The 21,167-nt window shown below is 39.5% G+C and overlaps 1 protein-coding gene across 10 annotated transcripts in view; it reads left to right on the top strand.

Annotated features, from left to right (window-relative positions):
• The window catches only part of DLG2 (discs large MAGUK scaffold protein 2), a 1,082,159-nt gene that overhangs the window by 761,135 nt on the left and 299,857 nt on the right, over positions 1–21,167 (top strand). For all 10 annotated transcript variants that reach the window (XM_086614508.1, XM_086614488.1, XM_086614523.1 and 7 more), the window contains 3 exons: positions 2,647–2,783; positions 13,326–13,470; positions 19,962–20,103. In XM_086614508.1, the coding sequence (XP_086470634.1) occupies positions 2,647–2,783; positions 13,326–13,470; positions 19,962–20,103 (424 nt within the window). The remainder of the gene's footprint in view (positions 1–2,646; positions 2,784–13,325; positions 13,471–19,961; positions 20,104–21,167) is intronic.

Here is a 21,167-nt window from a genome sequence, read left to right as displayed (position 1 = left end):
TAACCATATGAATCCTACCCAGAAGTTTTGTTGTAGTATACTTTCCTAGTGCCCTAGCAATTAGCAAAAGTCATTTAAGTAAAATTAAATAGGCCATGGTTCCATTCCCCATCCTTCCCAAGAAGAAATGTTTTAAAGAAAGCCAGTATGATTAGGCAATGGAACTAAATCATTATTGATAGGAAAGCTATGGAAAATCTCTCTCTTCCTCAGTTGTCTCTCCTACCCATTTCCCTTTTCTCCCGGTAATATTGCTGCCTGTCTTGTTCTACTCTTTTACACCTTTTTATGCCCAGTGCTGGTTTTTCTGCATCCAAAGGCAGACCAGACCCTGCTTACAAACACAAGGTGGCTCCATGCATTGTAACGCCGCTACGTTTTATGTGTAATAGAGGAGTAGAAAAAGTTACTCCTTTCATCATTGTAAACTTCACTTTTGCAATAGGAACAGCATGTTTCAGTGCTACTTTCTTTTGCAGTTTCTTACATTAGTTGTGATGCAACCATGCAATCAGGAGAAGCCAGCACCCCGCTCAGCACTGCAGGAAGTGGAAGGGATTATCTTTGCTTATATTGCAGCAGGGCCAGGCTGCCTTGGGAACCTCATTGTGCAAAGACCAGAACAGCTGTGTAGCCAGAAATTGCCGTGCCCTTTGCAAGCGTGCAGAGTTAATAAAGGGCAGAGAAGAGGATCGAAGCATATCATAACCTAATCTTCCCGAGGTCCTGCCCTAGGTGAACGATGGAGCTGAAGAAAGCTCTCCAGCTGCCGTCTAGCCCACCCATTTGCTCTCATCATCATTCTGGAATACTCTCAGATCTTCACTTTACTGGTAGAAGCGTATGCAGATGGGTTTTGGGTCAAACAGATTATAATTATGTCACCAAGGAACATTATTCAATCATTCTTCCTTGTCCACAAATAATGTTTTAAGAAAAATTTCCATTCTTGATGTTTTCTTAGAATATCTTTTTACTTCTTTGTTAGCAGTCCTAGGGTGATAAGCAAATTTTTCCATGCTGAAGAAACCATAATCTTTTTATCCTTGGATTTTTCCTGGCAGTAGCACATAAATAGTAACAATGTTCACTAGTTTTATCTGGAAATTAAAGAAAACTTTATTTTAATAATCCTATATTTCAGAATTAACTTCATACGTATTGTTAAAGTGAGCTTAATTAATTAAGTAGTTTTTCAGTTTAAGATTAGTTCAGAGATTTATTTTTGTAATTTATTGTTTTGGCACTATCCATTAAGTAGTCCATTCTGTTATCTGACCTCACATCTTTTTCAATAAAATAATGATCAAATGGAAATAATGTGAGAAAAAAGAATCAAAAAAATTTAATTCACTTAAAAAAAACTCACCTCTGTACTCATACAGCTGCTAAAAAAGCTTGTACGTATTAAATATACCCTCCCTTAAGTTTTATTGCACAAGCAGTCAGAGTGGTGAGTTTGCAATAAAATGCCGAATTCCAGGCAAATCATTTTTTACTATTGCCTTTTACCACTCAGTCTGAAGCTGTTACTGATGTATTTGTTTTAAGAACAACTGAACAGCACAGATTTCATAGATAAAACTAGTGATTATTCTCTAAATACCTATAACTATTTTTTCTGTAAAGCTAAAAGAGTAATGCCCGGTTGAAGCAACAATCTAAGCAGGTTATTGTCGATAAAAGCTTATTTGTTCAGCTGGAAGTTCCCATTAGCCATATGATCTATGAAAAATTAGCTGTATGAAGTAGATTTTTATGGAAATAAAGCATAGTAGTTTCTGTCTTTTCTCTGATTGAGAGATAAAAATGTTATTATAAATGAAAGCAATGATTTGTCTATTTATGCAATGTGTCAGAGGATAGGAAAAGTAGGAAACAGGTAAAACTGTCTTTTTTTTTTCTTCCTTCAACATCTATTTATTTTCCCTTCCTTTTCCTAAATCATATTGGCATGTATTATTGACATTGCTCCAAAGTTTGGCTCGTTGAATGTTTATCTAGGAATTTCTCAGATCACTGAACAGAAGCTATATATGTACAGAGGACTATTGCTTTCTTATTTTATGAATCCATAGCCAAAGATGTGCGTGTCCTAGAAAAATATGCAAAGCAGATTTAAATCCAAATATCTACACCGTGTATCTTTCACTTTCACAGCCCCTTCGCTGTGGTAATACAGAAACTTGCAAGATCTGCAGTAAACCTCTCTAAGTATTTTTCAAATTGTGTGAACAATAAGAATGCTATTAATTTTGTCTGATAGACTGTGATGTATTTTATACCAATATTTAACGAAATAAACTCCAAGCTTCAGAGTTTTATTGCTAGTCATGGCAAGTTGTACCGTAACTTCTTGATGTAGGTTACACTGGCCCCTGGCTAGGACAAGCCATGGGTTCAATTCTTTTTGCCTCTACCGTCTTATAATGGTACATGAGAAAGGATTTCTTTAATTTATTTCTGTTGCTGACCTTCCAGGAAAAGTGAAAGTGTATTGACCCCAAAAATATCTCTTGTATTATTATTTGTATTTCTGTAAAAAGTACTGTAATTGTAGAGTAGTTTAAATACGTGCTACTCTTCCATTCCTCTTTGATGTTAGATATTGTATTGCTAATGTTTTGTTTTCCATATCTTCTCCAGGTCTGGGATTCAGTATTGCCGGAGGAGTTGGAAACCAACACATCCCTGGGGACAACAGCATTTATGTCACCAAGATCATTGATGGAGGAGCTGCACAAAAAGATGGGAGGTTGCAGGTCGGAGATAGACTTCTTATGGTAAGTATGACAGATTTAAATCACATTTTATTTGGCTGAAAGTTTTTTCATGTAGAGGCTTTCATTCACCTTACATTTTACTGGAGGTAATCATTACAACTTCTGTAACAATTATATTTCTGTCATCTTCGTTTTCCCCATTGTTTATATCTGTTTCTGAGACTGCAGTTAAAAAGGCATCACACTAGAAAACCAGCATTTTACAAAGAGAAGGTGTAAGAGAGTATTCATTACTTAGAGTAGGATATTAGAGAGTAGAGAATAAATGTCTTATGCAATGTGCCACAAAACTTTAAAGGAAGGTTTTAGACAAAATGTTCGTTACGGCAGTACTGATTTTACTGATCATTTTAAGAAAATTTAAAGATGTGAAAACTTTCATGTGTCGTCACTGTCAGTGGACTATTACCTGCATTTCAGTACATATAGGAATGCTTTATGTATATGTTCCATACAGATGTTCCAAAAAAGTATCTTTTCCATCTTTTTTCTTTAGGAAGTGTATTTATTCTTCTGATGGATCTCATGTCAGGAAATTCTTCCTGATATCTGCAGTGCTAATACATTGTTCCCTGTAGATAATTCTTTCCCACTCACAGAGTTTGTTTAATTCTTTGTTAAGGGGGAAATCCTGACCCTGGTGAATCAGCAGAAATTAATGTCAAGTTGTATTCATGTCAGTAGGTAGAGAAAGATTTTTTGAATAAGAGCCATGAAAAAAGTGTACTGCAGTAGCTCTGTTTTGTGCCGTGATATTGAAGCAGTAAAAAATTGCCATGACCTTTTTTTGCTGCCTGCAAAACTGTGTCTAATTGAAGTTTTCTTTATTTGGCAATGGTCACTGTGTTCCAGCCACATGTGAAGATGATCGTTCCATTTTTTGCAGGGCATTAAACAGAATTGGAAAGGCACTTGGTTGCTGCCTTGGTGACTGTTTGACTTTTTTTAATTAACCCAAGTGGATAGATAAAACAGCTTAAGGATCAAATGATGTTATCAAAATCAAAGCAAAATGAAACTAGAGCTTACAATTTCTTTGACATTTCTTCTTTGCAGGTTCTCAGCACAGAAAAATTCAAGTCACTGTTGTATAATGAAATTTTGGCTCATTTTTCTATAGAAATGTATATTTGTATTTGCCAAATTTGCAGCTTATTTCGTTGTTTTGCACCTTGTAGAAAATCTACTTGGGTTCAGCTGTTGGTTTTTTTCATGATGAGAATTCCTCGCATTTTTTATGTCATCTGTAAATTTTTGTTACCTTACTCTTAATTTCTTTCAAATCACTTGAGGTAATAAGTAATGCAGAGAAAAAAAAAAACTCCACAGATGCAAAACCCCTGCATTCACTATCTCCAGTGTAATTTAATCAGGATGAATTTTAATAGAAAAATAATTATTTTATGCACCATTATGTATAAGTTCATTCTTTCCAGATTTTTGTAAGATTTCCCTATTAAGCATCTCTTCTCAATCTTGAGCCTGTGATTCACTGCAGTCAGATATAGATGTTTCTTCATTGTGACAGGTTTATACCCTTGAATCTGACTTCTGAAAATGAGCAAAGGTCGTTCTCAGTGTGTTTGATGTCACATCTTTATACTGCTTTCCTTTCAGTCTGGAGCAGTTCTTTACTTAATGTCATCTCCTTTTATCACTGCATGTAAAATGAGGAAAAAAAAATCAGTCATGATATTGCTCTCCACTAGTCAGGTACTTCCAGGCCAAGCTTTTCACTGTTGCATAAGAAAATCCCAGTCAACTTGCTCTTTGTATACCTTAACCATTAAAGTGGAGATAGGTTTATAAGATCAAGATCCATTTCTAAAATTCGTGCAGATCACAGCCATGTTTTCTGGTTCAACAGGACATCTTGATTTCTTTATAACTTGTGTACCTTCAATACTTTTTCTCTTCTACTTTGTGAAGTATCTGTCAGTTGATGGCATTTACTTCATGTGCTTTTGTGAAAAATGAGTGAAAGAATTCATTACTTTATTTTGGCAGTCTATCAACACAATATTACTCTTGTCATTTATACAGCCCTACTTCTGCTTCACTGATTCCTTATTGATTATATATTTGAACACTTCCTTTTTTTTCTTTTTTTTTTTCTTCTCAGTAGTGCATCCTTTCTGGATCTTATTTTTTTTTCCATCATTTCTTTATAAAATTTACTAGACTTTGTCATCCTTCTGGAATTCTCATCAGCTGCTGGTGGTCTTGTTTCAGTTTTTTATCTGTGTTCTGATAAGTTTATGTGAAATGCTTTCAGATCCCAAAGAACATGCAAGTCAAAGGCATTAAAATTTAAGATGTAATAAAAGATGCTAGCAAATCAGAACTAATATTGAAATGTAATACAATTAAGTGCTGTACGAGCATTTTGAAGTTTGCTGACCCTACTGTTATTAAATGCAGATTGCCAATATTATGTTAAACATTCAGAAGATTTATTATATAAATACTGAGCTTTGTGATTATTGTGAAATCTATGTAAGGTCATGTCTGTGTAGTTATGTTACTGTGGCACTGAGCCTGCACTTCAGGCTTGTTATCCTGAGCACTTCCACAGGAAAATGCTCCATTGTAGGATAATCCTGAGGTGCCCATTAGGAAAATTACTGGGGGAAACATAAGAGTCCTCAATTTTAGAAATTAATTTAGTGTTTTTTCTAGGTATATGTAAACAGAACAGACCAGAGTCCTGCTCTGAAGACTTAGAGCTAGGAGAAAAATACTCCTTTAGTGTATTCTGGTGGTAATGCCTGCGGTGAGAATGTGAATGTGCTGGGTGTCTCAGCTGGGTTACTTCTCTTTGTGTTGGAAGGGAGCAAAGGGAAGTCACATACAGAGCGTCCTAGGCTAACATAGTAATTCAGGGTCATCTATAGGGTTAGATGAGGTTGCTCAGGAATTTTTCCAATTGAATCCCAAAAACCTCCAAGGATGGAGCTTGCACAGCCTCTCTGAGGTACCTGTTCCACTGGTCGTCTGTTCTCATGAGGAAAATACTTTTCATTGTAACCTGTTTGACACTCTCTTGTTTAAACATATGCCAGTTGTCTCTCATCCTGTTACCAAATGCCACTTAAAAAGTGTCTTAGCTCTGTCTTGATGACCTTCCTGTAAGCACCCAGGGAATGCTGTTAGTTTTTCCCAGAGGTGTTCCTTCTCCAGACTGAAGAAGCTCAGCTCCCCCAGCTTCTCCTCATTGGACAAGTTCTCCAACTTGAACTTGCTCCACTTTGTTATCTTTCCTATAGTGGGGGACCAAAACTGAACACAGTATCTAGCTGTAGTCTAATGAGAGCCAACTGTTTGGGAATAATCCTTCCCTGATCTCCTATCTCTGCTCCAGTTCATACAGCCCAGGATGCTGTTGACCTCTTTGCTGCTAGGACACACAACTGGCTCAGCCCCAAGGATTTTTCCAGGGAGCTGCTGCCAGGCTGTAAGTGCCCAGCTTGTGCTGTTGAAGAGGGTTAGTCTGTGCCAGGGGTAGGACTTGCTGTTTCTCCCTGTTGAACATCATAAAGTTCCTGTTGACCCCTTCCTCCAGCCTTTCCAGATGGCAGCCCTGACCTTGAGTGAATGGACTCATCTCCACAGTGAAGTGTCATGTGCAAACTTGAAGAGAGTGCACTCCTCACCTCTTCCAGTTCATTGATACTGAAAAATGGTTTAAGAGTTATTACCTCTCAGATAATAATTACTTTCTTCTATCTGATACCATCACCTCACTTTGGAAGAGTTTATCTACAAAATGGTTAAATCATAGAATCATAGAATGCTTTGGGTTGGAAGGGACCTTAAAGATCATCTAGTTCCAACCTCCCTGCCATGGGCAGGGAAATCCTCCACTACACCAGGTTGCCCAAAGCCTCATCTAACCTGGCCTTGAACACTTCCAGGGATGGGGCATCCTCAACTAAATGACAAATCAGTATAAACCTGTGTGGTTTCACTAGTACAAAACAACACTTATAGCTAGAATCAAGGTATTATTCAGGGAAAACTCTAAAAACATCGGACTTTGAAAGAAAATTTGTCTCTTAAAAATATTAGCTTTTAAAAAATTTTTCTCCTGTATCAAAATACCCTTGCATTTTCGGGCCATATCCATTAGCCTGTTGTTTCTTGGCCCATGTAGTCAGAGAGATCAGATTCTTATAGGGTTATTTATTTGGATGAGGCTTTGGGCAACCTGGTGTATTGGAGGATTTCTCTGCCCATGGCAGGGGGGTTGGAACTAGATGATCTTTAAGGTCCCTTCCAACCCTAACCATTCTATGATTCTATGATTCTACAATTCTATGATTCTATGATTTATGCTTATAGGAAAAGAGATGTTGCTCATATACCAAGAGATTGAATTTGATTCTGTTTTCTTGTTGAAAACAGAAGGAACAAACAGAAGTCACTTTCCTTTTCAGAAATTTGGTCTTGTGTCCTACCCAATTCTTTGCTGAAAAAAGCATGTCATTGTTTGGTGGTTTCACAGAGCTGCAATGGGATTGTGATTGCACAGTTGTTGATATGCTCCTTACAGGATCCTCTACCAGTATCTGTTTCTTTCAGATTGTACATGGATGTGGGATCATGTTTGTGTTGATGTAATCAGTGCATATCATGTAAGATGCATCTAGGTTACCATTTGGTTCTGATCAGAAGTGTTCTTTTAAAGTGATTTTGGCTGTCTTGTGGAATGGTGTTTTAGAAAGCAAATGGTATTTTTTTTTAATGAAACTGCAACAGAAAATGTGGTCCAGGAGTGTTTCTAATTAGCATTGCATTGCAGCTGTGAACAGGCATTCTAGTCAGCAGACTAGATGGAATGCAAACTCATCCTCTTACAAGACGTATAGCATGGACGTCATATCATCCAGACCCTCTGTAGCTGTGAATAGCTTCTGGTGCACACATTCTTCACTCAGGTAGGCACATCCACAGATGCAACATGATGCTGCTATGCCAGTTGATGGGAGTACAGGCATTACCCAGTTAGATGTCAAGGAGGAAAACAGTGTGAACAGGTAGTACCTGATCTGTAGGTTGTACTGCCTGACTAGCACAAAGGGAACACACTAAAAAAATGCAGTACTCTGAGGTGGAGACTGAACCAGTACTCGCTTAACTCAGAGGGTTCGGTGGCTGCATCCCTTCTGAGGCAGCACTGGGCTCTGAGCCAGAGTCGACTGTCATTGACTCTGGCCTTGTAATGCTTTATCTCCCATTCAAACGTAGATTTGCTCGGATCAGTCTTTGGATGGTACCCTAGCAATAAGCTTCCCAATTTATTCCTTCTAGTGCTCTAATCTAGTTGTTCCTTCACAGTTGTATCATTTTCATAACACTTCATTAGCCCTAAAAATATTTTTTTAACAAAATCAGCATAAACTGGGATTGAAAAATGATTGTCCTGTACAGCGCCACTTGCACTGTGTATGCACTACACTGCTTGAAGCCTGAAGCCCACCGCTCAGTTTTTGTCTGTGAAGCACAAACTCTTGCATTTCTCTGCAAAGAGCAGATCTGGTTTAGGACACTTAACCCTTAACTATTAATAATCTAAACAAGCTAATTTCAGAGGGATTAACAGACTCTGTCACCTGAAGATGGCAAGTTTCATTCTATTCAGAGTGCAGCACTTGTACAACTAACTCAGGAGTCCAGGGAATTATAAATAGTTAATCCGAACAGATTTACATCTTTAGGACAAATGATTGATCTTCAGCTCTGAAAAACTTTTTACTTTTCTCAGCCTTTTAAGTCATGATTAATTCTTAAAAATCCATCAGCAGTTCTAGATTTACAGCTGACACTTCACAGGTGTTTCCTGACAAATGTTCACTCAGGATTCACTCAGGAAAATCCACTTTCTGAATGAAAAGTAGAATATTACACAAAAGCAAACATTACCACTGGCAAGGTAAAGATCACCTCTTTGTCTCATTCATTGAGTGAATCAAATCTCCCTTACCCTAAATCAATGGAGGAAGGCAAAAAATTCCCTTTAAAAAAAAAGAAAATTAAATAATACATTTATTCCACCAGAGCTTTTATTCTGTTATCAGTTTCTGCTGTTGTGAATGAAGTTATTCTTTAGAGCCCTTGTACAGTCATTTGGGGACTCTTAAGATTTTCACTCTAGCTACTTCTCAGTGCCTTTGTTTTTCAATATGAATCTAGGAAAACTTCCAAATAAGATAATTCTTGCTTAGGTTTACACTTCATTGCCTTGATTATGCTATTTAGGAAAAAAAAACATGCCGGTCTTTTTATATCTCTTTAGCAACATCTCTTACTGATTTCCTCCATCACTCTAATAGCTTCTTTGATTGGACTTGTATCTTTAATTTCCTTCTCTATTGCTATATTATTTCTTCCTTTTATTCTTTTCCTGTATTATCAGTATGTCCTTGTATCACATACTTTCTATTTAAAGAAATAACTTTCTTAATTTCTTTTTTTATTTCAGATGCTGTTTGCATTTCTGAATTTTCTGTATATGGAACTTTTCCCATTAGAAAAGCCTCGCTTGCTCCATACTCATTTTCCTTCTGACTCCTCTGCTTTGGCTCCTGTCACAGCATTTTGTGGCCCAAGCATTTGACTCTTGTAGCTAAACTGACCACTCAGATAAATTTCTTTTTTTAGCATTTGCCTTAGGAATTTTTTCCCCCCTTAATTCATTGCTACTTAAGTTGGCTTCTTAGAGCAAGAAAGTTGGCATGCAGAACCTGTTCTACCCACACAGCTCTGATGTTAGTCCTTCTGCATAAAAGTTTCAGAATCTCAGAGGGTTGTATGCTACATACACTTTGAGTTCTTATTTTGTGTGCATCTCCCACTCTTTATCTTATTTTCCTCTAGCTTAACTCTCTTTTTTTAAAGCACATGCTCTGCTAAGGTCGTTTTGACAGCAGGAAGTGAAGCTTTGGTATCATGCATCGACTGTGCCACAGCCACTGAAAGAACGAATTTAGTACTTGAAATTGTTAAAATTGGCATCTTTTGTGGAAACAAAAAAAGCTCAAGAAGTAGGTTCTCTTGGAGATTCTGAAAGATTCTCCCGTCTCTGTAAATCTTACCATAAAAAAACAACTACAGCATTGTATTTCCTAATAATCACCTTCTTTGGCATGTTTTAAAGAATGATATTCAGATATTTCCTTATGAAAAAAATTGCATACTACAGTCATCTTGCAATAATACCTAGGGAGCTGAACAATATAATTTTTCAATGTATTCAGGTTTTCATTTTTGTACATTAGAATACCTGCAGATGTCTTTATTTGTAATCATTGTTGTATGATCAAAAAGTAGAGAAGATATTCATACATACACATAGCAGTATTAATGGGAATTGTAGGTCCAAAGCAAGGATAATCGTCTGAAGGAAACTGGGAAATCCATAGTACATTTTGTATACTGTAATTCTAACTTGATTTTGGCAATGACTAAGGAAGGTGGTTTTATTGCCTCTCAAAGAGCTCCTGTTTAAAGAGACCTTATGGAACCACTGAGAATCTTTGTCTTAATGAATGAATCGACGTGTTTGTTTATTTGTTTATTATTTATTTATTTGCTCTTGATGTATATTGAGTCTGTCTTTATTTCTTTGTTTACTGAGAACTGAGCAGTCTAGGACAAAAATAATTAGTAGCAAATTTCCTTTTGAGGAGTGTTCTCTCTAGAGACAAGAAGCCTCTAATTTTCTATATATTTGGGATGAGTTCGAATGGTAATCTTGGTATATGTTGCTGGAATACTTTTTATAGCAGAACTCTTTTTACTTTGGAGAGTCTTTTTTCCTCCTCAAATTTTCTTCCAGTGTCTTTTCTCTGAAGTTTTCCTTTGTATCTTGATTTCACTCATGCATTACCCTCTTTCAAGTTCTCCCAAGTTCCAGCTCTACATATTTGCTTTCCACAATATTCTGCAGACTTAAGCTTATATATACTAGAAATGAGAAAAATAAAAATCATCATACTTAAACTTTGCAATCATCTCTAGGATCTTAAAGTGTATAAAGATAAACATAGTACATAACCACACAGACATTAATTCTTAGTTTAGAATCACTTACTCTTTAATTCTTATGCCTACTTCATGATTTGTGCAACTTGTACACAGCGTTGGAAGGATACCTGTCCTGTAAAGTTACTGTCAGAGAGATAAGAAGTAGAACGTGTCAGAGCAAATAAAAGTTTTGTGTATATCACACTATATTTTCTGTTTCTAAAATGACCATTTATCCTCCAACTGCACAGCTGCGATATCCAGGTGTGTTGTGATGGAAGTACAACAATTCTAACCATGATTTTTACCAGCTAGATTTCCAGGAAAAAAACTTTGGAAAAAAATTGCAACAAGTCAATCGGTGTCTTAATTGTTTTTATACATTCCTAAAAAGACCAAAAGTCAAAATCCAGACGGTGCTATGATATGACATTTTATGTCTTTTTTAGACTAAGAACATTTATTTACAGAAGCAGTATAGTGAGAAGTTATTATGTGCGATTTTCTTCAAAAAGCTTGCAGTTAGGATGAAACACAACAAGATAGATGCAATGTATAGACCACCTGGGAAGGAGAGAACGTAAAGGATAACTGAGTGGTCATATTTCCAAGAGTGTGAAGCTTCAATATTTGACAGTTTTGAAATACATAAAAAAGAAAGGCTTAATACCAGTCACTTCTTGCTATCAGCCTAGTTGTTTGAAAGACATTTATTTATTAAAAGTGCATATGTATGTTACTGCTGTTCATAACAAAGAAAACCAGAGAAAATTATAGAAGGCAGGGATCAGATTTTTATTTAAATAGAACACCTGTCAAAACAGAGCATACAGTGTCAACAGCTCTCTTCTGAGTGTTAAGATGTATCGTTACTCTTCATGTCAAATCGACATTATGTGCCTGTCATTGCGTCTTTCAATTAACCTTAGAAACAAGTCTGAGAATTATACAAGGGACAAAGTTTAAATAGAGTTTAAACCCTTAAATTTAGCAATACTGTCCAATAGCAATCATTCTTTCTTGGTGTTGATGAAATCGTCTGGATATGAAGAGTCCTCTTGTGATTCATAATAGCTGGATATCTTTTCAGTCACCAAACCCTTTAGCAGTGGCTTATTGTCACAGCCAGGTCTCTGGCAATCTACTGATACAAAATTCCCTAGAAAGTATGTATTTTTTTTCTATAATTTAGAGTCGTACTATGTTAAACTGTAGTTGAGGAGCTACTTCTTCCATTTTGTGTAAGCCTTACAAAGAATCCTTGCGATAACTGTAGAGGTTGGAGGATGGCACTTTAAATCACAATAAAATGTTTCATATTCAACATTCACCTTGAAATGTAGGTCACTGGAACAGGCTCCCCAAGGAAGTGGCCATGGCACCAAGCCTGTCAGAGTTCAAGGAGCATCTGGACGATGCTTTTGGTCATATAGTTTAGTTTTAGGTAGTCCTGCAAGAAGCAGGGAGTTGGACTTGATGATCCTTATGAGTCCCTTCCATCTCAAGATGTTCTATGATTCTACTATTTCTGTTGGCTTACAGAACATGTCTGAAACCTGTATCTACATCCTTCTTTACTTCTTTCCTCTGTCCTGTAATTCCTCTGTTCAGGATGTATGCTTTTTGGGCAAGGACCATTCACTATTCTGTTTGTAGGAGGACAACATATTACTGACATTCTGTGGATATAGTGTGTTTATATGTGAATAAATTTTATATGCCTCTACAATAAATGACTTCTGAAACTTTTATTTTGATTTTCTTTTTCTGTGAGTAAAGCATAAATAGGCATGGTTTATTGCTACTGTTTCCTTCCCTATTTAATCTGTAGTCCTGTCCTCTTATCTTTGCTCTTGTGAAGTATTTTTCTTTTCTGATGAAGCACAAAACTAGTACTACATTTTACTTTTTCAATGTCTCTTTACTATGCTCCCAGAAAATGGACAAACTTTCACAACGAAAATCTCTTTTCCCCCATCCAGAACTGCCCGTTTTCGTTTCCTGCACCTCATAGGCAGCCCCTTATTCTGTATACCATTCTGTACCTCCTATCATTTCAATGGTCAATGTCATACCAGGGATGGAAAGATTTGGGAGCGTTAAGTATTTCTGAGGTCCCAGCCATGCATGCTAAGAGGTGAATTTGGACGGTTCATCTTCATAGGTCAAATAATGTAGGCATTTTCTGTAAAAGATGTGTTAAGTTGTTATTATTAAATATAGTTTTATGGTAATGATGATACTTGGAGCAGAATATCACAAAGGACTTTTCTACTGACAAGATCAAGTGCCATCTCAACCCATTATGGTTCTGTGATATTATCAATACTGCTACATCAGTCTTTGAATATGTAAACGCTAAGAAAATTGTTTTCTCCCTTATTGCAATACTGATTCTGTCATCTTCAGTGCTCTTTATCTACAACATTTTTCCCAACATTGTGATAACTGCAAGGCTGCATCATTTTTTGTGTCTATTTCTGCATCCCTACTCACCTGCCTGATTTCTCCTTTCAGGTAAATAATTACAGTTTAGAAGAAGTTACCCATGAAGAGGCAGTAGCGATACTGAAGAACACATCAGATGTAGTGTATCTGAAAGTTGGAAAGCCCACTACCATTTACATGACCGATCCTTATGGCCCTCCAGATATTACTCACTGTAAGTAATTGCAACTAATTTTGTGGGAGATATCAGTTTGGCAGATGATTGTGTTTTTTTCATAGCTTGTCCAAAGTGGCCCATTAAAGTTTATGAAACAGCTTGGAAGGCTACACTAATGAAATGTTTATGGCCGCTTAAGCATGCTACACTCATGAAGTGTTTCAAGTAATTTAACTCTGCTAAAGTATTTTTGCAGCAAAAGTAACAATGTAGCTGATGTACTGCCATGCTAATTCCAATCAGCCATTGTCCAGGTGATCAGACCAAACTGTAGCTCTTGTGACAATTACAGTGATAAACATATGCAAATATGTTTTGAAATATGCTTAGATTTGTAGACTGAAGTCCTCTGTTCACTAAAAAATCAGAACAAGCAGCAAATCAACTTAGCAAAAAGCCTGAGAAAAACATATATGATATTTGCATAAAATATTTCCTTGGAATGTAAAAATCACCACTCTGCTTACACAGATTTACCTATTTTCTGTGTATATCCAATTCCTAAGTTATTCTTCCGCTTTTGCTTTATTCTCGGTCTGTCTGCTAACTTTATGTATGTTCATCTGCTGTTTTTTCACTGTGGACCAAGGCCTTATTTGTCCTTGTATTCAGTGTACACTCTGTTGTAGGAAAAGTTGTTGAAACAATATAGTAAAGTTCAGTGTAGGATGTCAGAAGAAGATGATTTTATTTTAAAACAAATTGATTTTAGGCTGTCATATCATAGATTCATAGATTCATAGATTTCTAGGTTGGAAAAGACCTTAGAGATCATCGAGTCCAACCATCCCTAATCCCCATTAAACCATATCCTCAAGTAGATCATCCACCCTATTCTTGAACACATTCGGGGATGGGGACTCAACCACCTCCCTGGGCAGCCTATTCCAGTGGCTGACAACCCTTTCAGAGAAGAAATTCTTCCTAACATCCAACCTGAATCTCCCCTGACTAAGCTTATGCCCATTTCCTCTTGTTCTATCACCCATCACCAATGTAAAGAGCCCTTCCCCCACATCCCCACCATCTTTTCTCAAGTATTTGTAGGCTGTAATCAGGTCTCCCCTCAGCCTCCTCTTCTCCAGGCTAAACAGCCCCAACTCCCTCAGCCGCTCCTCATCAGTTTTATTTTCCAGCCCCTTGACCAGTTTAGTCGCCCTTCTTTGGACTCGCTCCAGGAGCTCAATATCTCTCTTAAAGCGAGGGGCCCAAAACTGGGCACAATATTCCAGGTGTGGCCTCACCAGTGCCGAGTACAGGGGCAGGATCACTTCCCTGTTCCTGCTGGTCACACTATTCTTGATACACGCCAGTATCCCATTGGCCTTTTTGGCCACCTGGGCACACTGCTGGCTCATATCAAGCCGGTAGACAACCAAGACCCCCAGGTCCTTCTCCGCCAGGCAGCTCTCCAGCCACTCTTCCCCGAGCCTATAGCGATGCTTGGGGTTTTTACACCCCAAGTGAAGGACTCTGCACTTGGCCTTATTAAAGCTCATGCCATTGGCCTCAGCCCAACGATCCAGTCTGTTCAAATCCCTCTGAAGGGCCTCCCTACCCTCGAGCAGATCGACACAGCCTCCCAGCTTGGTGTCGTCCGCAAATTTACTGAGGGTACATTCAATCCCCTCATCCAGGTCATTGATAAAGATGTTAAACAGAACTGGACCCAGCACTGAGCCCTGGGGAACCCCACTGGTGACCGGCCTCCAGCCGGATTTAGCCCCATTTACCACCACTCTTTGGGCCCGGCCATCCAGCCAGTTTTTAACCCAAAGGAGGGTGTGCCTATCCAGGCCAGCAGTTATCAGTTTCTCCACCAGAACACTATGAGAAACTGTATCAAAGGCTTTACTGAGGTCTAGGAAAACTACATCCACAGCCCTTCCCTCGTCAACCAGGCGGGTCACCCTGTCATAGAAGGTGACCAGGTTTGATTGGCAAGACCTGCCTTTCATAAACCCATGTTGACTGGGCCTGGTCACCCGGTTAACCTGTATGTGCTCATTAATAGCACTCAAGATAACCTGTTCCATGACTTTGCCTGTCACCGAGGTCAGACTGACAGGCCTGTAGTTCCCCGGATCCTCCTTCCGCCCTTTTTTGTAAATGGGGGTAACATCCGCCAGCCTCCAGTCCAGCGGAACTTCCCCGGTGAGCCAAGACTGCCCAAAGATAATGGACAGGGGTTTGGCAATGACACCCGCCAGCTCTCTCAGGACTCTCGGGTGGATACCATCAGGCCCCATAGACTTGTGGACATCCAGCCGAAGGAGCAGATCCTTGACCCGTTCCTCTTGGATCACAGGAGCTTCGATTTGCTCTCCCTCCCTGCACTCAGACACCGAAGGCCAGCTCACCTGGGAACTGCTGACCTTATTATTAAAGACTGAGGCAAAGAAGGCATTAAGGACCTCAGCCTTGTCCTCATCCCTAGTGACTAACATACCCCCTGAGTCCAGTAGGGGCTGGAGGTGATATCCATGCACTCAAAATCACCTAGACTCATGTCCAGCATTTAGGTAGAAAGACATGCATCTAGGTGCATCACCAGAACTCCCTGAGATGACCAAGTAGAAGAGTGGGTGGCTGTGGAGTCCTTATCATACACGTATAGCTTCTTAGGTTGACAACCTCCTTGCTAATGTGCTTTTTGTACCCTTAAGGAGATGACAGCAATTAGGATCTTCTGTCTTTCCCATCTGTCACACCTAGGCATGTCTTCAGGGTTTACTCACTTCTCCTTTGTCTCCTTATCTGAGTGTTCTGTGCTCCAATCTAGTCTTTATCTCCTGCCATCATTTCATAATGACTTGAGTCTTTGTTTTAGTTTGGGTATAGGTTATCCTCACAAGTTACATGTAGTTATGTTGAGTATTGATGACCTATTGTGGAAGCAAGGACAGGTACCCTGGGAAGAATACAAAGAAATTGTCCGAGCAACCAGGGATCAGTTTAAGAAAGCTAAAGCCCTGATGGAGTTAAATCTGGCCAGGGACATCAAGAGCAACAAGAAAAACTTCTATAGCTATGTCAGTGATAAAAAGAGATCTAGGGAAAACATAGGCCCTCTCTGGAAGGAAACGGGGGACCTGGCTACCCAGGATATGGAGAAGGCTGAGGTACTCAATGACTTTTTTGCCTCAGTCTTCACTGGCAAGGGCTCCAGCTGCACAGCCCAAGCCACAGAAGGCAAAGGCAGGAACTGGGAGAATGAAGAACCGCCCACTGTAGGAGAAGATCAGGTTCGAGACCATCTAAAGAACCTGAAGGTGGACAAGTCCATGGGATCTGATGAGGTGCATCCGCGGGTCCTGAGGGAACTGGCGGATGAAGTTGCTAAGCCGCTCTCAATCATATTTGAGAAGTCCTGGAAGTCGGGTGAAGTTCTCATTGACTGGAAAAGGAGAAACATAGCCCCCATCTTTAAAAAGGGAAAAAAAGAAGACGCAGGGAACTACAGGCCAGTCAGTCTCACCTCCATGCCCAGCAAGATCATGGAGCAGATCCTCCTGACGACTATGCTAAGGCACATAGAAAATAAGGACATGATTGGTGACAGCCAACATGGCTTCACTAAGGGCAAATCCTGCCTGACTAATTTGGTGGCCTTCTATGATGAGATTACAGCATTGATGGATAGGGGAAGAGCAACTGACATCGTCTACCTGGACTTGTGCAAAGCATTTAACACTTTCCTGCACGACATCCTTGTCTCTAAACTGGAGAGACATGGATTTGACGGAGGGACCACTCGGTGGACAAGGAATTGGCTGGATAGTCACACTCAAAAGAGTTGTGGTCAACGTCCAAGTGGAGGCCAGTGATGAGTGGTGTTCCTCAGGAGTCAGTACTGGGGCTGGTGCTATTTAACATCTTTGTTGGTGACACGGACAGTAGGATCGAGTGCAGTGCAACATGAACACTCAGACTGCTCCATAAAAATAGCAGGGAAGGTTTTGTAGCATGCACGTCAGGTGGTGTTCGCAACTGTGCTGAGGATACCTGTTTGGTTAGCAAATGTTAAAACAGATGGCAATCATGTTGTTCAGGAGCAGTCGGGTCTGTATCTTAGCAAAGCCCAAGAAGTAAAAATGCTAAATGTCCCTATCCAATCTCCTGCTTTATAATACTTTCCAAAATAATAATTTTGGAGTTCTAAAACAGTGTGGTTTATTATGTCAGATTATAGATCAGCAGCTCATAAGAAGACAGAAATAATTCCAGAGGGACAGTAAAGGTTGAAAAGATTTGCAGTAGCCCATCCCAGGCTGTTGGTGCATACAGATTCATTTATCCTCAGGGAACCTTTCATTATATCTACACGTTCCAAGTATTTCAGAACGGGTAATGGCCTTTCCCTGTAGAGATATTTTGCTTTGAAACATTCTGTATCTCAGCATCTAAAAGAAAGACTGAAACTAATACTAGAAAGTTTAGCTGCCTTCTTCTCATTAGAAAATTAGTCATAGCTCATTGCAGAAGCACATATCATTTTTTCCCCTATTTATCATTTCCTTTTCTAATTACATTAACTAGAGATTTGAATACAGCTATTATTACATCTCTCCAGTCATAAATATCCCCAGTAACTTCAGAATAGCAAAAAAGTGAGCAAACAACAAAATCCACAGACCCTGAACAGAATTAATACAGCAACTGACATCATCTACCTGGACTTGTCCAAAGCATTTGACACTGTTTCACATGACATCTTTATCTCTAAATTGGAGAGACATGGATTTGATGGATGGACCACTCGATGGATAAGAAATTGGCTGGACGGTCACACTCAAAGAGTTGCAGTCAACGGCTCAATGCCCAGGTGGAGACCAGTGACGAGTGGTGTTCCTCAGGGGTCAGTGTTGAGGCCCATGTTGTTTAACATCTTTGTTGGCAACATGGACAGGGGATCGAGTGCACCATCAGCAAGTTTGCTGACGACACCAAGCTATGTGGTGTGGTGGACATGCTGGAGGGAAGGGATGCCATCCAGAGGGAACTGGACAGGCTTGAGAGGTGGGCCTGTGAGAACCTCATGAAGTTCAACAAGGCCAAGTGCAAGGTCCTGCACGTGGGTTGGGGCAATCCCATGCACAAGTACAGGCTGGGCGGAGAATGGATTGAGAGCAGCCATGAGGAGAAGGACTTGGGGGTGTTGGTTGATGAGAAGCTCAACATGAGTTGGCAATGTGTGCTGGCAGCCCAGAAAGCCAACCGTATCCTGGGCTGTATCAAAAGCAGCGTGGCCAGCAGGTCGAGGGAGGTGATTCTGCCCCTCTACTCTGCTCTCGTGAGACCCCACCTGGAATACTGCGTTCAGCTCTGGAGTCCGCAACACAAGAAGGACATGGAGCTACTGGAACGAGTCCAGAGGAGGGCCACGAAGATGATCTGAGGGCTGGAGCACCTCTGCTATGAAGACAGGCTGAGAGAGTTGAGGCTGTTCAGCCTGGAGAAGAGAAGACTCCGGGGTGATCTTATTGCAGCTTTCCAGTACTTAAAGGGGGCCTACAGGAAAGCTGGAGAGGGACTTTTTACAAGGGCATGTAGTGATAGGACAAGGGGCAATGGCTTTAAACTGAAAGAGGGGAGATTTCGATTAGATCTAAGGAAGAAATTCTTCACTGTGAGATACTGGAACAGATTGCCCAGAGAAGTTGTTGATGTCCCATATCTGGAGGTGTTCAAGGTCAGGTTGGATGAGGCTTTGAGCAACCTGGTGTAGTGGAGGATTTCCCTGCTCATGGCAGGGGAGTTGGAACTAGATGATCTTTAAGGTCCCTTCCAACCCAAACCATTCTATGATTCTATGATAGTCCTATGGTTTTCATTATTAATGAAAATTAATCATTAATATGTAAGAGGTTTGTATCCACTTTCTGTTTTAAATAGAGAGATTTACTGTGATTTAAATGCAATCTATATTGTTATTAAAATTTCAATTATAGTGGGAATTTTGGCATCTTTAGTAGATCACAGCTTTAAATCTTCACCATCATAATTCTTGCCATATATAAATTTATTGCTCTTATCCTGCATTGAACTCTTATATTACTCCTATTGCTGTATATTGGAGCCAAAGTGGAGATTGTGCTTCTAATCTCTTTGTCTCCCATTTACATTTCCTTCTTCAAGTCAGTCCTAATTGAAGAAAATGTTTCCTGTCTTCCAAGCTATCCTTTCTTATTGAGATCCCCTCTAAAGAGTCAATCCCTGCAAATGAGCTAGCATTATTTTTTTATTATTATTATTACTATTACTATTACTACTGCTACTACTGCTACTGCTATTATTAACCTTTCAGGAAAGGTCCGGTTGTTCATTCTTTCTTGCTACATTTTAAGCTCTCTCAGGCAAGGACTGTCTGGTTTGATGTTATTTACAGCAATGAACATGTTCTTGGTACTTAACTGAAAAATGGTGCTGTTGTGACACGTAATCAAACATGAAAGTGTCTGACTAGAAATGCTTATTCTTACCCTCAGCTTATTCTCCACCGATGGAAAATCATATACTGTCTTCTGGAAACAATGGCACTTTAGAGTACAAGGCAACCCTGGCCCCTATCTCACCAGGAAGATACTCACCCATTCCAAAGCACATGCTTGTGGAGGACGACTACACCAGGTCAGATGCTTCTCTTTATTTGTTAGATTTTCCTGACAGTTGCAAAGGACGTAGGTAAAGCATCCAGTGCACCTCAGATGGAATACAGCACATAGTTCTTCTCACCCATGTTCACGGGAAGGTGAATTGAAACTGTTACAGGTATGAAGACAACTAAGAGAAAGACCACATGAATGACTGCTGACCTGAGGTCCACGTTATCCGGGTGCAATCCTGCACCAGTTCATAAACAGCATGGCTGCACGAGAGCAATGCTGGCCCTGAGCAAAATTTTCTGCTTCTTAGCAGCTGTGTTAGCCGTGATAGTTCCTTACTGGCACAACTGGGATATCTCAGGATCAGTGACTTATCTGCCTCACTGCACGAACGGGTGGAGGGACTGTATGTGCTTCTGTACCTGTCCGTGACAGCACGCTCTGAAAGGTCCAACTTGTTTAGTTTCGTGCAAGCGAGGCTGAAATAACCTGTAATTGCTCTGTGTGCACACAGTGAAAGATAAATGTCACTGAGAGAAAACACTGTGGGAAAAAGGGAAAAAAGGCCTATAAACTGGCTGCAATTAAATATAGCAGGCAAACTGGAAGAAGTTTCTCAAGCATTAGAGCAATCATAATGTGAAACAACTTTCTGTGAGAGCACGGAGGTTCAAAGGAAGCTGTTTATGCAGTGACACTGTGTACCTTTTTACAAGGGGTCCTTCCATGTGATTATCAGCAAAATGACCCTGGAAATTGCTTCTGATCCTCTTTCCTTTTTTAATAATCCCGAAAGGATTGGGACTACTTTGTGGAAGTACAGTAGCAGAATTATCTAGGTAGTTGATTTCCAGGTAGAAAAGGCACATGGGAAAATGCTGGGAGGGTTCTTTTATGCCTTGTGTTAGATCAGCACCGGATGTCACTGATGAGACAGTGTGTATTTACCTTTTTGTTTGGAGAGCACTACCATTCACTTAGAAGACAACAGTTGCTAAATTTGCAAAATGAGCCCTCGTTATAATGTCTAGTGCCACGGAAAATAAGAATTTTATTTTTTTTCTTCTGGACTTCAGTATTTATAAATTC

The sequence above is a fragment of the Tauraco erythrolophus genome, chromosome 1 (genome assembly GCF_009769465.1).
Source record: "Tauraco erythrolophus isolate bTauEry1 chromosome 1, bTauEry1.pri, whole genome shotgun sequence".
Taxonomy (NCBI): Eukaryota; Metazoa; Chordata; class Aves; order Musophagiformes; family Musophagidae; genus Tauraco; species Tauraco erythrolophus.
The sequence above is the reverse complement of the archived record's forward strand: the minus strand, read 5'-3'. Positions and strand labels throughout refer to the sequence as shown.